Source organism: Brassica napus, unplaced genomic scaffold (genome assembly GCF_020379485.1).
Source record: "Brassica napus cultivar Da-Ae unplaced genomic scaffold, Da-Ae ScsIHWf_2276;HRSCAF=2934, whole genome shotgun sequence".
Classification (NCBI taxonomy): domain Eukaryota; kingdom Viridiplantae; phylum Streptophyta; class Magnoliopsida; order Brassicales; family Brassicaceae; genus Brassica; species Brassica napus.
The window spans coordinates 257,226-275,127 of NW_026015668.1; the positions used below are offsets into that span (position 1 = coordinate 257,226).

At 32.4% G+C, this 17,902-nt stretch overlaps 3 protein-coding genes across 3 annotated transcripts; 2 read left to right on the plus strand and 1 right to left on the minus strand.

Annotated features, from left to right (window-relative positions):
* Positions 1–1,507: 1,507 nt before the first annotated feature.
* LOC125600460 lies at positions 1,508–5,000 on the minus strand (the record flags this gene model as incomplete). The annotated part of the gene is given in 2 exon segments (XM_048773167.1): positions 1,508–1,641; positions 4,961–5,000. Coding segments are annotated over 2 exon segments (174 nt in total), but the record flags the coding sequence as incomplete, so codon positions are not given.
* On the plus strand, positions 1,615–2,053 carry LOC111213608. Its single transcript, XM_022715399.2, has one exon. The coding sequence runs from the start codon at positions 1,673–1,675 to the stop codon at positions 1,973–1,975; it is 303 nt and encodes a 100-aa protein (XP_022571120.1). The 5' UTR covers positions 1,615–1,672; the 3' UTR covers positions 1,976–2,053.
* An 862-nt stretch (positions 5,001–5,862) lies between the features above and the next one.
* LOC106359673 (CLAVATA3/ESR (CLE)-related protein 2) lies at positions 5,863–6,646 on the plus strand. Its single transcript, XM_013799330.3, has one exon. The coding sequence runs from the start codon at positions 6,223–6,225 to the stop codon at positions 6,460–6,462; it is 240 nt and encodes a 79-aa protein (XP_013654784.2). The 5' UTR covers positions 5,863–6,222; the 3' UTR covers positions 6,463–6,646.
* Positions 6,647–17,902: the final 11,256 nt, after the last annotated feature.

Genomic DNA, 17,902 nt, shown 5'->3' on the forward strand with positions numbered 1-17,902 from the left:
TAAATTAAACATAATCTTAATTTTAATCGGAAACTCCGCCTCTCTCTCCCACGACTAACGGGAGAAAATCTCCAAATTAAACCTAACCGTAATTTTATTCGTTGATTCCTTGGTTCTTGAACAAGTTTAATTGAAGTAACATGGATGTGTATGAGTATGAATATGAACAGTGTTAAGAATATGGCTCATCTGTTTTCTCGAGCAAATTGTTAATTTTGGGGAATGATCTTTTTTGGGAATTTCGTTATGATTTGATTAATCAATGCTCAGCCTGTAACAATACGTGTATTAATATAAGAAGAAGAGTCTTACGGTTCCCATAAACCACATGTGGTATAGATATGCATAATAGAAGAAGATTGTGAAAATTACAAGAAACGCTATAGAAAAATTATGGTTTGATAAAGAAGAAAAAGTTAAATCAATTTTTAATTATTTTTTTGACAAAGAAATCGGTCTCTACATATTTTAGGAAAGTTAGAAGATTAGTGTTAAAATATTTTTAAGATTAGTTTTAAAATATTTTTAAGATTAGTTTTAAAATATTTTTATAACTAAACTTTCAAAAATTTTGGAAATTTGATTTTTTTTATCCGTTGAATGTACTTTCTACTCTGCGTAGAAACCAAACAACAATTTCGTAAGCAGATTCTAATATATGTAGCCTTTTGAATTGTGTGCAAATTTCGTATTCCTGGAATTTTAGAATTGTTCACAAATGTAAGCTGCATTCAGAAAAAACGTAGATACCTTTACAATGCGTAGACTTTACATTCTTCATATTTAGAATTTTATCTAAAAGTAGAATATTAGTTATAGAGAAAGTAGATTAACTTGTCTAACTTGAAATTCGATTTCTATCAAATCATTTTTTCGTAGAAGATGAAATCTAATTTTCGTAGAACATAATTTAAAATTTTAATTTAACAAGGTTTTCAGCCAAAAAAATATGAGTTTGTGTATATAGGTATTTCATGATTGTTTTTATTGTTTTTATAATTTTTTGAATCATAAAACTATTTATTTCATCAAGTTTGAAAAAATAGAAAGGATAAAATTGACAAAAAAAAAATTATACCAAAGAAACACAGATGCTGTTTTCTTCTTATTTTGGCAAATTTTCCATTTTTACCATAGATATACGTAGAAAAAAAAATTACTCCATGTTGCCAAGGGCCCAACATTCTTTTGAGCCGGGTCTAGATGCAGAACAAGAGACTTGAGATGAGGGCTTATTTTCGCACCACCACAATCACGAGTTTTATTAGTGTCATGCCAAAAAAGAAATGGGTTTGAATGTAAAGTACACGCACAAATAAATACATCAAACACACTATGTATGTATTTAGGGTCCCACCAATTAGTGTACATTACCTGAAAAAACAATTTGGGCTCGAAGATAATACCCAATATAATTAGTAATTATAGGCCAACTTTGAAAAATTGAATTTCTGTTAGAAAAAAACAAAACCTGGTGGTGGTTCCCTCCTCTTCTTGCCGCACACTCTCAATCAAATGGCGCGTAAAAAGCTAGTCTTCTAAAAAATCTCAGATACATCACTTCCAAATCAAGTTCAAAGTCCCTCCTATTCACACACTTCATATAAACTTCTTCAGTTCTTCCTCAATTCCATCTTTCTCCTCTTTCTTTCTCTCTCTAGTTCTTACATTAATGGCGGTTCTAAATCCAAAACCTCAAAACAACAACAAAGAGAATGTCTCACACTCAAAGATGAACACCATATCTGTCAAAGTCCCTCTTGATTCTTCTTCATCCATTGACAAAGACAAAATCCAAATTAGAATCAGAAGAAGACAGCCTCTGAAAGACATCACAAATCTCTTTGTCTCAGCATCACCATTGCCCTCTTCGCCCACTCTATCATTTGATCCCAAGTGCATTAAGGGAAGATCTGGTGTTGGTCTCAAGACTGCTGCTACTTCTTCTAAATTATCTTGTAGAAATTTTAGATGATTTTCTTATTTTGTAATTGGTATCTATCGATACCATGCCATTAACATTCATGTACCCAACACACAAGATATAGTTCCATATAAGTCTTTCTGGGTATTTTATTCTTTAAATTTGATATTATTTCTTATTCGTTTCGATTCGAAAAATCTAGATATCTATACTTATCCGGAGCAAAAACAAATATTAAGAATCAATACCGGAACAAATTGTCACGCCCGAGATGTTCAAGGAAGAAAATACCGAGATGTTCTTTTGTTACTTGGATGGTGGCTCTCGCTAGGCTTCCCACCAGGGATCGGCTTGCTTCGTGGGGCATGAACGTTCCAACGCAGTGTGTTCTTTGTCTCTTCGGAACAGAGTCTCATTCTCATCTTTTCTTTCAATGTCCTTTTGTTGCAGCAATTTGGGCTAAGTTCTCTGCCAGTCCAGTTCTGCTTGCTCCAGTCTCTATCCAAGCGCTTGCTGGTGTTATTGCTCATCCCCAACTCGCTGGAGTTGCTGGTATGGATGCTGTGCTGAAGCTTATATTGCAGGTAATTGTGTATTGCATCTGGCAGGAGCGTAACGTGCGCATCTTCCAGCAAGTCTCTACATCAGTTGCTGAAGTCTTCTCTCGGGTGGACCGTCTCATCAAGGACCGCCTGCTTGCCATCAGTCGTCACGCCCAACCTCCGCCATCGCCTTCGTTGCTCCTGCTCTATCTCTCTTTGTTGCCAGCGGGTCTGTAATTCTTGCTCTGTTGTCTTTGCTCTCTCTTATTTTCTTGTAATAAGTGGTTTGCCACAATTCTAAAAAACTGAAAATCTTGGTATAAATCTTAACATTTAAACCAAAAAAAAAAATACCGGAACAAATCGAAAATAATAAATTTTAGGAGGCGGATATCCGCTCCGCTTCGTCTTATTTACAAATAAATGAATATCTATAATTAAATATAGAGTTTAAAATTTAAAATTTTATATGATTATTATTTTAACATATAATTTATATTAATTTTATTCACAAAATTACTTATAAAATTATTAAATTAAGACAATAATATAAAACTACAATTTTCATAAATTTTGTATGTTTTATAAATAATTGATTAGTTTTTGAAATTAACGGATCATATACCTCCATTAATTTATACTTGTTATTTTATATTTTATAAAAATATGTTTTGAAAACGACTTTTAGATTTACTTGTATTAAGTATCGTGAATGAAATATCTTTAAATATTTGTAAATATCTTTAAATATTTGCAAATATCTATAACTTTTTGAATATCTGGTTTTCTGGATATTCATAGCTTTTCGGAGCAAAGCAATTCAGAAGTTTATATATCCTTTAAATACAAATCAAATCACAAATAATGAGAATTTTGCTATTATTTGCTTCATGCCCACCTCTTACATATGAGTATACTGGTTTACTATTTTTGCAGAATTTATTTTACAGCATCAGAATAATTATGTTTCTAACTTCGATAGATGGAACTGTATTTACATGTGAATTGTGATATGCTTTGTTTTTTTAACTAGGAATATTTGAGATAGAGATAAAGTTAGTGACTGTAATTTCAACCCAACTGAGAAGTCAACCGAATTCAACTGTAAATTAATATGTCGTTAACTTTTTCAGTAGATAAAACATATATATATATAGATATATTTACTTTAAAATGAATTATTATTATTATTCAATAATTTTATATGAGTTATATACTTATTTTAACCTTTTCAATGCTTAAGAGTAGTAGACTTATTTTCAGCTGGTAGATTTATTTTTAAATTTTTTTGTTTGTTTATGTAGTATACATGTTGTAGATTTACTAATGAACGTGTTATTTGTATTTTTTGATGATTATGGTATCCAGATGTCTTCAAAAGAGATCTGACTATCGACTAATGACCACCGTCCACCGGAAATCTGGGTATAGCCTGTCGAGGAGTCCGCCGAAGGCATCCAGAGGAGCTGGTGATCACCCCGTGTTAATCCACCAGTGGTCACACACAGCTTAGACATGGACTTCTTCGTATTGGACCCAAAGATTCCTCAAGATAATCACCACAAATCTATCAGCAGCCGTGTTTCGAACTATACACATGTCGGGTAAAACCCTAAAGTGTGACTTTTCTATTTGCTAATAGACCATTAACGCGTGGTTATGTTATTTGTATTTTCTGTCAGATTTTGCTCTATTTTAAAGAAATATACATATATAAATCATTTTTTGTCAGATAGTGAGCCTATTTCATATGTAAATGTCACTAACATGATGTAGTGATTTACTGATGTGTTGCATAGTATTTTGGTCAGACATTTTGCTGACACCGTTTTTGTTGAAACCTGGATTTGGATAAGAAAATGCTTCAGTTAACAAAAACGTATTACAGTATAACAAGTGTGATTAGTTGGAAACTTATCCTTCAATTAAATTACTCAACCTCACCTTGTGGAATCGTAAGCTACACTTACCATCCCCTGACAAATGCAATAAACATTATAATACATTTTCTCGATTATTTTGGCTGAAACTTTTTTGAATATTCTTCCTTGTAATGAAATCTCCTGATGAATCAAATGAATGAATATAAATATCGAAAATCTCCGACTCCCCAATCCAAAACTAATACAAACCCTGAAGTGCTCTTAGCCTTTGACTTCATTTTCATATTTTACTCCTTTCCTTTTTCTTTTCTATCTTATTGGATTTTCATGAATCACTCTTCTCGTCCATTGTCAATTTGTCACTACCTCGTCCATTGTCAATTTGTCACTACCTTGTAATGAAATCTCCTGATGAATCAAATGAATGAATATAAATATCGAAAATCTCCGACTCCCCAATCCAAAACTAATACAAACCCTTAAGTGCTCTTAGCCTTTGACTTTATTTTCATATTTTACTCCTTTCCTTTTTCTTTTCTATCTTATTGGATTTTCATGAATCACTCTCCTCGTCCATTGTCAATTTGCCACTACCTCGTATTATTATTAACTCTCTCTCTCTCTCTCTCTCTCTCTCTCTCTCTCTCTCTCTCTATCTCTCTCTCTCACACACACACATACATAGTGCGCATGCATATTTTATATGTACTGTCGCTGGATGGATAGGGACGGTCGAGTTAGAGATGGTGTAAGTTTTGTTATTATAGATTTCTGCTTTATGGACATATATAATTGTTATTATAATTAGCGCTCGAAGCCGGCTCTTATCGCTCTTTTTGATAGACCAATGTAACTATATTATAAATTCATATCTTTTTTCTGGTAAAATAAGATTCATGATATATTTCTTACTTTGATGATGTAATTACGGAAAACGATTGGATAAATGGATAGACTTTTATCTCCAAGGTTATTTCGAATAATCAACATTCCATTAATTCATTGTTTAGTTTTGTTTACTTAATTACTTTTGGTTTTGTAACTACTTGTTAGTCGCAGTGACATAACATGATAACAACATAGCGAGTATTTATGATCATATTCATAGGTGATTACTTAACAAATATTGACACACCGTGAAAAGATCTTAATTCAATTCGGAACTCCTACGTAAATGCTTAAAATAAATTTATCATATTGATTGTAAGTAAGTACCAGTTGTTTTACTCTACTGATTTACATGGAAATGAGGAAATCGATTCTCACTTGATGCATTTTAACCACCAAGCGCGATTATCCACACAATTTTTGGGGTATAAAAATCCATCCTAGAGACAAGGCCACCTACAAAATCAATGAGTGTTTACAAATGGATCGCACATGAGTCTATAAAGGGCTTGACCAGTCATAGGCCCCAACACAATAAGTATATATTAAGATGTCGTTCGTATTAAATATGTGTACTATACCGTAATGCGGCAATCTTTGTCATTTTATATTATTCAAAGCACTAATTTGCACTTTGAAAGTCGCAAGAGTCACTTGCTAAGATGGTTGCAGCATTGATATGATTATTATAGATGTTTTTGGTAATGAAGAAAAATGAAGGCAACGAGAAAAACCGTCGTCAGTGACAACGCACGCTTGCACTTGCCATAAGCACTCAAGTCCTTAGCTAACTTAACCCATCTCCACTACCATTACTAGAAACCCATCCAGTAAAACTCTATAAATAGAAACCCTCCTTGGATCTCTTCTTTCCTCATATACACTCTTACACACCGCGTTATCTACTACACAATTGCAACTCATCTCTCTCCCTTTCTATTGCCTTTCTATACATAGAAACTAGTTGCAACATACTGTAACTGTAATGGCTAAGTTGAGCTTCTCCTTATGCTTCTTGTTGTTTCTTCTGCTAGCCTCAGTCGCCATGGGAAGCCGTCCTCTTGAGCGGGCTCCAATAGGGGTGAAGGTGAGAGGTCTAAACCCTTCTATTAAGGCTAAGAGCGCGACTGCACTGGATGTTCAAGCTTCAGGTAGCAGCAACAGCAGCCATGGAAAAACTCCAGAGCGGTTAAGCCCTGGAGGACCCGACCCGCAACATCATTAGTTATTTAGGATTTCCTTTATAATCAAGTGAGTTGTTCTCAATTTCTTTGAGATTTGTATTTCTTATCAATAATTTGGTTGCAATGAATCTGTTTTTTTCTTTTATAATAGAATTATGAATTTGGGTTTGTAAGATTATTACAAAGTATAACAGTTCTGTTGATATAATATTTGAAGTTTCGTTATCGTACGTTGGATATCTAAATTTCGTTATTTTACCTTTTTGACTAAACAAGGACCGTATTATTATCCAGTATCCACAATTTATAAAAAAGAGTTTCCGTCTTTATTTTACTACTACTATTTTGTGCATTTAGTATATAGCAAACGCAAGGTATGAGGTTGATTTAAATGGTCATGCATGTAGGATGCTGTCGTATGATTACATCGTGTTTACGTCGATTATGACTAGTATGTTAAAAAAACAAAGTTAATAACAATGGATTTCATGTAGTGACTGAGATTTTTGTTAGATTTATTGAAAAATAAAGACGTTTGGAATATATAGTATAACTAATTCCCATTACAATGTTAAAAAAAAACTAATTCCCAGTACATATTAATAATAAAAAAAAATCTGAACATTCGTTGCAGAGTTTTTGAATATGCATGTAGTCAGGCCGTCTCAAATTATTTTTGGCTCTGTTCAAAAACTATTATTGGTATATTAAACAATGTAATAGAATAGTTTAAAAGTTTATAGTTCTAATTTTATATATTTGATGTCTCTTTTGAAATGATAAACTCTAAATTTAGTAGTTTACCTGAAAATTTAAAGCCTTAAACCATAATTTATATTTTATATATTTATTTTTAATTTTTTTTTTTACTTTTAAATTTGGGTCATGTTCGACCGCTCCAGTTGCTCATGCTATTAGACGGCCTGCACGTAGTATAACCACATTTCAAAAATAAGAAAGATATGAAACCAGAGAACACCATACAAAACCATGTTATTTTGTTGTTATTGCTTCAGTTAGATTTTTCTTTCCTAAAATTTTTACACATTATATGAAAATTGATTTACATAAAGATCAATGCAGTTTTTTTCAGTGCAAGAATAAACTTTTTAGAATACAACATGTATTTTTACTTCTCAAAAAAAAAACATGTATATTTTAATTAATATTCTATATTGTCTATATACAGACTTTAAGTTCTGTCCATCATTTTTCTGAGCATTTGGTCCATCAGTTATTAAAAAATAGATTTAAAAAATAATATTTATCGAAAGGTCTGTTTATCTTGATAAATCATGCTTTACAGTTAACCAAACACCTAATATTATGATCACCCATGGATGCTGGATCATGAGTGGAAAAGACAGATTCCTATGTACGTAAATCATATGTAAATCATGCTTTACAGTAAACCAAACACCTAATACTATGATCTCCCATGGATGATGGGTCATAAGTGAAAAAGACAGATTCCGATGAAAGAAATTAATTAAGAGTAACCGAACATTTCACACGTATAAAGAGATAAATCACTATCTTATAACTATATTTTATTAAAATTGAAAAAAGCATTGGACCTAAAAGTTGACGAACGTGAAAACCAAAAAGGGATTATCGGCTGAAAATGGCATCATATAATAAAGTTTCTTTTTCGACGAACAAAAGACGGCGAACGTGAAGCATTCTTTTTTGTTTTCTTAAAACTTAAAAGCAAGTCGTATTTTTACGTAACGCCAAAAACTAGTGACACATCACACAACCCGAATGGACCCCCGTTATAAATTGTAGTAATTTTCTTTTAGAAACATGGTGAGTATTGGCGACCCTTCTTATCATATTGTAAACATACGCACGATTTGGATCATATATAAATCTTAAGAATTCTAAATGTTATATTATAAATGATAGTGTTCACAACAATTAGTAGCTTTCGTTTTAAGTAGAACTCAAATATAGTATTGAGCACAAAGATTACTAGACGCCTTTATAGTATTACTTTACAGGGGGCATAAACTTGTTTATACTATCATAAAAACACTGCAGAACAAAACATATGAATTACATAGTTTAAGAATTTACATCTTTTGAAAGACGGAATGTTCTCACCATATGGTGATTCATTTTTAAATAGAACTAGAGTTTGACATGTGTATTGAGGGTGTTTGTTTTAATATAATAGACATATGAAATGCTTCATAGTACAAAATTGTAACGCTTGAACAAATGTGCATCTATCTTTGTTTGAATATATGACAGTATAGATCAACGGTTTTTAATTGTGTATAATTTTTTAATTGGTTATATTGCGGTTGTATATAAAATCAATCAAAATGATATATTATATAACATATTCGCCAGTCAATAATTTTTAACTATATTAACCATTTTTGATATATTTATTTATAAACAAAAATAAATTATTATATTTATGCATATTAATAAATGTATTCCAAAATAAAATGTATTTATGCTTTAATAAGATAGATAAATATGTCTCTAAATTTTGTATATGCCAAATAAATTCTACTTTTATGTTTATTTTTGACAAAAATATTAAATTGAAATTTATTTGTTGTATTTTTATTATTCATATATATATATATGTATTATATTTACCATTAAACTATTTAACATATATTTGAAAATAACTTCATATGTTTTAACAAAAACATTTATAGTTATTCTTTTATGTGAAATTAATGATATAATAATATACACGAATATATAACATTTAAAGTTTGTAGTCACATTTTAAATTTTTTATTTATTTTAGAGAATAATAAGGTTTGAGAATATTCATAAATTTGGTAAGCTTGGTTAGAGAATAATTTAACAAAATAGATAATTTTGGTTAATTAACTAAGTTTGATAAGTTTAGATATAGAAGAATCTAACAGAATAATTAATTAATTAATTAATTGATAGTTATTAATTCAGTGCACATATTGTAATTATAAGGATGAAAATGGTTATTTCAAAAATTAATTCAGTTTTAATAATATAGATAGTTATTAATTCACTCATCTTGGTTGTCGTCTTCGTCTTCTTCGTAAGCATCTGCGAAAGTAAGTTTGTAAATTTTTAAATAGCTGGCAGTGTAGTTGTATTTGTTTAGCTGGTTCAATGTATGTATCGTTGAGTTTTAGTTGACTTGATTGGCTTGGTATATTTGTTTTGAAGTTTATTTGTAAGATTAGACAAAAAGAGAGGTGATCATTAATGATTCGTCTTTTTTGGGATTCTAGTTTTTGGTGTTTTGATTGTTTGGGTTATTGTGGTTTCTTTTAAGCTGTAAAATAAAGATTTGTGTAAAATTAGATTGATAAGTAACGGAGATAAATAGACGACCACAAATCTTGGGTATGAAATATTTTTGATTATTGATGTTACTACAATATAGACAGTAATATAAAGGAAATTATGTGTTGATTGTTTCTTACTAATCAATGAGGAGACGGATAACGACTCGAGTTTTTTCATTGGTGAGGTCAGAGCCCTAGACAGAACGGATTTGCCCAACGACATCTGCAAGTTTAAATATCAGTTATGATATTGAAACATAATATAAACTCAGATGCAATATGCTAATATACATGAGAGTTCTAGGTTTGTGTTCGCAATCACTTGGAGATTGTCAAACAGTCTAATCTTGACCGGAGATTGATCTCAGGAGCACCCATGATGACTTCATCAATAATGGTTAGTGAGATGAAACCAATGAGGAATGGATGATCAGTTATCTTGTACATGCTTGAGCACCTAGCAACCTCAAAACGATCGACTTTCACAATGGAACTTGCTTTCAAAGATGGCATGTAATGATTAGCACATCCGACGAGAGTAAACCCATGAATCACAGAATCTGTAAATAATATCATTCAACAAAGAATAATGAAATCAATTAAACAATTATGTTAAATAAGTGTAATAGATCGAAGATTAACTTACCTTTTCATCAAGGAAGAGAACTGTGATTCCCACAAACTCCCTGTCTTTCTTGAAGTTCAGGGAATCCCAGAAGCGGAGGAAGCCAGAGGCTATGCTATGACTACTACGAACAAGACGAAGAGACTCGAAGGTTGAGTGACGGACGTCGGGATGCCGGTTTAATGAACTGGAGAGGCAGAGAGAAACATTTTCTAGAAGATGGTTAAATCTAAGAGGAATCAATGAGTTTTGTAGAGATGAATATTGAGTTCATCAAAGACGAGAATCATATATATATAGGGTTTACAAAGGGGATACAAATCAGAAATATTTATGATCAAGCGGTTTAAGATGTGGACATGAAGAGTTCACAGGTGAAAAAATAGATTACGAACAGACACACGACGCAACTCTGTAACTAGACTTGTTTGAGACAATGATGAAAAGAAACCACAACAGTTTACAATATGAGAAAACTATAATTGTTGCAAACTTGAGTTTTTTTCATATAACGTGTTGAATCCCATTTAAAAATGAAACCCATAACACACTTGTAGGCCCGACCCTCAAGAGGAAGCCGAAGAAGCAAGGGCTTCTGACCTTCATAAATATATATTCGGTTCGGCCATCAATGTACAAAATATCATTTAGCTTAGTGGTATAAATGTTGGTGTTTATATCTCAATAATTCGGGTTCGAGCCATGGACTTGATACTTTTTCACATTTTTTAAAATTGAGGCCCACAAAACACTGACGTGGCGCGCTGATGAGTGAACAAAAACTCAACTATTATAATATAGATTAAGATGAAAAAATATTATTTCGGTGCACATGTCGTAATTATCAGGATGTAAGTAAGTTTATTGCAAAAAAATATTTCAATTTTAATAATATAGTTATAAACCATGTTCTAAAATGCCGGGAAATCGGCCGATTACTTTATGCTTAAACGTTGTTTGGCAGTGAACCGTGGCGGATTGAACCAACTCACTCAAAAAATTGGATTTTCCAAAAAAATAATAATTGTTTTTACTAAGTTTCGAGGTTAAAATCATGTGTATGGTTGAAACCGTATTAAAATTGAACAAATCTACAAGAAAAGAGGTCAAAGTGGCGTGAATCTTGAAAAATGGTATGATGCGGAAATTAGGGTTTACAGGTCGAAGTGGTGAAGTTGAAGATAATGGCATATCCATAATTTTCCAGTCATTAAAGATAAAAATAGAAAAATAAAGCAAAAACAACTTGTCCTCTACTCGAACCCACGACTTCATAGCTCAAGTAAAGCACACAAACCACTAGACTACACTACAACTACAATATTTTACAAATATTAATATATATATATAGTAAAAACATTAAAAATTAATCTCTGATTAATTCCCAAATAATCTCTAATTTTTTCTCAATTCGCTAGGCCAAACCAGCTGCAGGAGTTATAAATGAATCAGCATACATTAAGAGGAGCTTTTATTTGACATACAACATTAAAAGGATCTTATTCGGTAGTTAAGATTATCTAAGCATCAAGATGTGACACCGTGTCCCGTCAAAAAAAAGATGTGAAACAGTGATAGTGTTAGACTTTACTAATGAAAATATATTGAATGAGAAGAACAAATGCAGAACAAATGCAGTTTTTTATGATTTTTTGTCATTCACTTTAAAATATGCAGAATAAAAGTCTAACAATACTAAAAGAGAGATATGCTTAAAGGAGAGAATGTCCACATATAATCAAAAAATCAACCAATAGAAAGGTTTTTTTTGCCACGTCAGGCCGGCTTAAGTCGAAACTCGAAATAGATTAAATACTGTACTTTTTAATTCCCGTCAAAGCCCAAAAAGCCCAGAAAACATATTCACATTTCTTTCTACATCTACGATGATATATCTTTTCATCTTCCTAGCTCTTCCCCTTCCCCATTATCACCCAAAAACCTAAAGCCATTAAGAATCTCCTCGTGACAATGACCCACCGTCGTCTACACTAACTCGTCAAAATTAACACTTCAATGGGTACAACTCTTCATATTCCCTCAAGCTCACCATTATAATATCCTCACCGCTTTTATTGCTCGCCTATTCCATCCACCACCTAAACACATTCCACCGCTTGGCTTCAACAACCTCCGTCTAACCCTTTGATTGATGAACAGGTACGCCAAAGTTTTATATTCCCATGTTTTAGTCTGTCAATTCATGTATACTCACTAATCTCATACATGGACAGGGGCACTGTCATACAGAAGTTTAGAAGGTTCCCATCAGCTGAAGCCACAAATGAAGAAAGCCATGATGTTGTGATTGTGAGGAGGGTGAAGAAGAGGAGTATCCAGGTGCCATAGGATGCGGCTATGGTGATTAGTTCATCGTCTTTCCCGTGAAGATTGGAGAAAAATGTAAAAACAAGACATGGATCTTGATTCGTTGCTATGTATAAACAAACGGTAATGATTACACTACTAATATATGGGTTTTTAGTCTGCAATTAATTATGCTCCAGATTTAAGTTCAAATACTATCTAAACTATGTTCTGCTTTTCAGGAAACCTTAAGACTTTCACTTTGTCAAACAAGCAGTTACAACACATATGTTGGTCTTACTCACTCTCATGTGAATACGAGTTCCTCTCCTCGCAAATGCGATTAAAGAGATAAATATGAATCTTGGTTTAGGTCTCAAGCATAACAGCGTGGTGTCATATCCACTGATCATCATGCTTTGAAATAATTGTATATATTGATATTGGGTTTAGATAGATCTGGCACAACGGAACAGGTTTGATAGTTTAGCTTCTTATTGTCTTGAGGCCTCTTTGGTAGCTCAGTTTATAGACATGAAGATTTCTGGAAACATGATTAGGAACCTTTAGGCTTTCAAGGGGAGATTTCAAATCGAGGAGTTCTCTCAGACGATGAGCAGAAGGACAATTGAATAAACAAATATCAGCTCGAAGAAGAATGGAGAATGAAGCTACTGATAATTGGTTCATTTTACTATGCCGCATTGACACTGAACTCACAAGAGAGGACATTAAGAAACTCTACTATAAAATTGGTCTCATGTAAGTAGCATTCTACAATCAACTGATAATTACACTCAGTGGTATCAGAACATTCTAAACTAATTTTCATCACCATAGTTTTGATATTTTTATTACGGCTATCTATATGGTCATGAGGAGCTTGCTATATGTGAAGATATATATAGATGTGGAATGTCTCAAAGATATAATCTGGTTTCTATGGATGGTGCCAACTGGAGATGGCGTCTTTCCTCATATAAAGAAAGATGACTATCTGACTTTATATTATTTTTTTTGTTCCATTCGGTTTTAACTACAAGCTGTGGTGGTGCAATAGTTTCAATGCCTATTAATTCTTTTGCAAAGACAGATGGCCGATACCGGATTGATTCCGAGGCAACACCAACAATGTTGAGTTGTCTTATGTACAATCTCTGCTACTAGAGATACTAAGCTTTCCTGTAAGTGTAAACCTTGAACACTGTTTCCAGGCTCAGTGTTTATGTTTTCTGCTCCAGGTTTCTAGAAAAACGGTGAAGGCTGTGATCGGGTCAAGTGGACAGAGATTGGGAACAAAACATTTCAAGCTCACACATTTCGAAGAGGTAAGATTTCAATACTTTATCACAAACCGCTGGCGCATTGCTTCCACTTAGATTCTGGGTAAAGTGATTGCTTTTGTCATCAGTGTTTTACAAGTCACCACTACACTCACTGAGTTACTATTTAAATCATTTGGTTATAAACCCGTATTGGTTGAATATTGACTTTATTTGTTAATTAGGTATTAACTGCTACACGACTGAGAGACAATGAGTTTGTCACGACTAATGATATTTGTTTCGAGACAGACATTTGTTAACGTTAGCTACTGTTTTATTTTCCAGAAAATAAGCTCGGGATAGAGCGAAGAAGAATTCCTGGATATACAAATCCTAGAACTTTGAAGGTTGGATGGTAAGTTTTATCATGTGTTAACTCTTTAGGTCTCTCTTTATCTTTGAGGAAGTTGATGCGGACACAACCATTTGGTGTACGTCAGTGATGTGTTGTTATAGTTGTTTCTGAACTCATAATACTAATCGTGGCTGAGTTTTACAGTTCAACTATGCAGTGTTCTTTAATTAAATGAGTTTGATGAAGCAGGAGAACATGAACCTAATGCGGATATGTGAATGTATTGCACAGATCCAGAAGTCGTGGATTCACACAGTGTTGTCTACATGTTCTTACTCTGACGAAGAGTGAAAAACAATAAAGAAGAGTGCCATGTCTGAAAATTGGAGGTGGAATAAAAACTCATTTGGTTGCTTTTGGTTTTCTTCGTTGTGCCTTTTTACAAAGAAACTATTGTACAATTTGCGATTTCACATTCATTTTATGCCAAGTGAGTGTGTATGAAGATTTGCTAATAAGAATATCTCCGATTTGTTATCCATGGTTATCGGTATTGTAAACTCTTGCAGGAATTTTATTATATTTGAGAAGCAATTAACTTAAATTTTGAAAATAATTAATATTACCTTAAGAAATTTCATAGATTTATCTCTGTTTCTGTTTTCAAAAAAAAATTATGCTTTTTTGATTATACTTTTTTTTTTAAATTGTGCTAATCTTCTATAAAGCTACCATGAAGCATTATAAAGGATAGTTCTTTAGAGAGACTCACAAAGAAAAATATATTGCTGAGATAAATAGGAAATATGTTAACACATCACTTGGTTCATGTTTTCCAAAAAAAAAAAAAAACAGTCAAAACTCTTTAAATCCATTGTTATAAAATCATGATATTTTATTAATTTATATGAAAAATTAGTTTAATTAAATATTTTCATATTTATTTACTTCTAAATATGTTTTACGTCAAATACTAATAATAATATTTTATTTCATATATTTAGTTATTAATCGAATTATATATATATATATATATATTAGAATGTAGATATGTTTTAGATGTAGCATTAAACTATTAAAATAACACTAAAATATTAAAAATTGATGATAGAGCACATTGAGAAGAAAACAAACAATAGAATTTCTTATACGTATAAATTTTATATTCATAACTATTTATTTATCATTTTAATAGAATTATAGAAATATATTTGTATATGATTTCTTAGTTAATTGCTACCTTATTAGTATACTAAATTGCGTTCTATTTTGAATAAATTTATTAATTTATAGTGTTAATTAATTTATTAAGTTTATAATGTAAATTATGTTTTGCTTTTTTCATTTTTTAAACCTCTGGTTAAAAATAAAAAAGCTTTTTTTTGTTGATGGGTGATGGACTGGATATTTCATAAAAATACATTTTACTTACTATTTTCCAAAATTGGTGTAAAATAAGATATTTACATAAATAGGTGAATACGCTGTTGCAATATGAATGAAATTCTTTTCTGATTTATTTTAGTTGTGGTCACGGGCGGACGCACTAACAATAGTACGGGGTCACGTGCCCCTACTGATTTTTATTTTTTCTTAAGTAACATAAATTAATTTGATGAACTATTGTTAGTTTAGTGAAGAAAATTGAAAATGTGCTTCCATCAAAACTTTTTTTACTGTTTCTAATATTGTGCCCCGATTAGAAACATTTCTAAATCCACCCCGGGTTGTGGTCTATAGGCTGTTGGCAGTTTGACTTTGACAATGTAAATATTGTTAAGTGCATTATTGGAAAACATTTTCTTCTCATGCATGTAATTGTGACGAAATATCGCTTCTTTCCGACTAAGATGAAGTAGTAGACGAAACAGCAAAAAAAAAAACAACGAACTCTGCCTCCTTCACTTTTTATTTTATATAATGGAAATAGGTTTAACAAAAACTTTATCTCCGTGATCTGGTGAAAAAAATAAACTAAAATTATTTATTTATACAATATTTTTTTTTTAAAGTAGAGATTAAACAAATAAGTAAGAGAAAGGTTTAATTAAAGGCTCATTCCGTTGACAAAAAAAAAAAAACTCATTCCGCTTCTTAAGAACAAGAGTTTAATCTACGATGTATGCAAATATTTTCTAATTTAAAAATATAATCTAAGTGAACATTTTGTTGTAAATATTTAAAACTTTAGCAAAATATAATCAATATGAAGAAATTTTTAATTTTTAATATATAGTAGTTATGTGGTTTTTTTTTTTTTTTTTTTTTTTTTGTCATCAACTTTTACAGACTCATATTGACTCTGTAAACCAAACTGGGTGATCTACATCCATATGAACAACATACGACAGCTGCATCCTATCTTTACGGGCTAGACTATCCGCCATAGTGTTTAGCGTTCGTGGAACATGGATGATGTCTGATCTTGTGAAACTCTCCTTCAGGATCTTGTAATCGTCCAAATAATCTGCAAAAGCTGGTCATTCTTCTGGTTCCGAAACCATCTTCACCAATTGAGAACAATCCGTTGCAAATGTGACCTGAAATTGACGTAGGTTCCTCATACATTCCATTGCCCAGAGTAGCGCTTCCATCTCCGCATGAAGAGGAGAGAGACTAGCCCGAACATTCCTCGCCCCCAATAAACCATTAAAACCCACTAGTGTACTAAGCCATCCTTGCCCTGAAAAGATATCATTATCTTTCCAAGAACCATCTATAAAACACCATCTACCCGGAATTCTCGGCAAAGACGTAACCATAGGTCGTGGTTCTGTTCTCTGCTCGTTTAAAACCTGGGCCTCCGCCCATAATTTAGATTCTGTTTCTGCCAACTTGAGTGTATCCATAGGGTCAATATCCAAATTACTAAACACTTTGTTATTACGCCCTTTCCATATGTACCATAAAATCCAGGCAAACTGATGATCCTCCATTTGTGGTAAAACTCTCCAAAAGAGATGATCTATATTTGTGAAAAGCGACTTTGTTGGAAAAACATCTGGGTTCGACGGTATCTTCGAAAGAGCCCAAACCTGAAGCACTGGAGGACATTAAAAAAAAACATGATTTATCGATTCCTCATCGGCTCCACACCTGGCACAACAGATATCTCCTTTAATCCCTCCCTTGTAAATTTTTCCTAACTGCTATACTTCCTGACTCGAGCTGCCAGAGGAAATGTTTTAACTTTGGTGGACATTTTATTTTCCAGCAATAAGCCTTTAAGACATTAACCGTGGGCCCAAGCATAGAGAGTGGTCGTGCCCTATCTGGGTAAATCCTCTCCACCTGATATCCTGATTTAACTGTATATTTTCCATTTTTGGTAAAATGCCATCCATCCCGATATATCCTCTGAGTTCTACTCAGTGGTAGACTTTCTATAAGTTTTGCATCCTGTGGTTCCACCAAAGCCCGAATTGCCTGAGAATTCCAAGTACACGAAGTGGAGTTAATGAGTGAGTCCACTGTGAGGTCCGGATATAAATTATGTTGATTTTTATTAGCTGGTCTCGGGCGAGTGGTTGAGAGCCATGGATCATTCCATACAGATATAGAAGAGCCTGTTCCCACCCTTTTGATTAGTCCTTTGCTTAACAGAGATCTAGCAGAGACAATACTCCG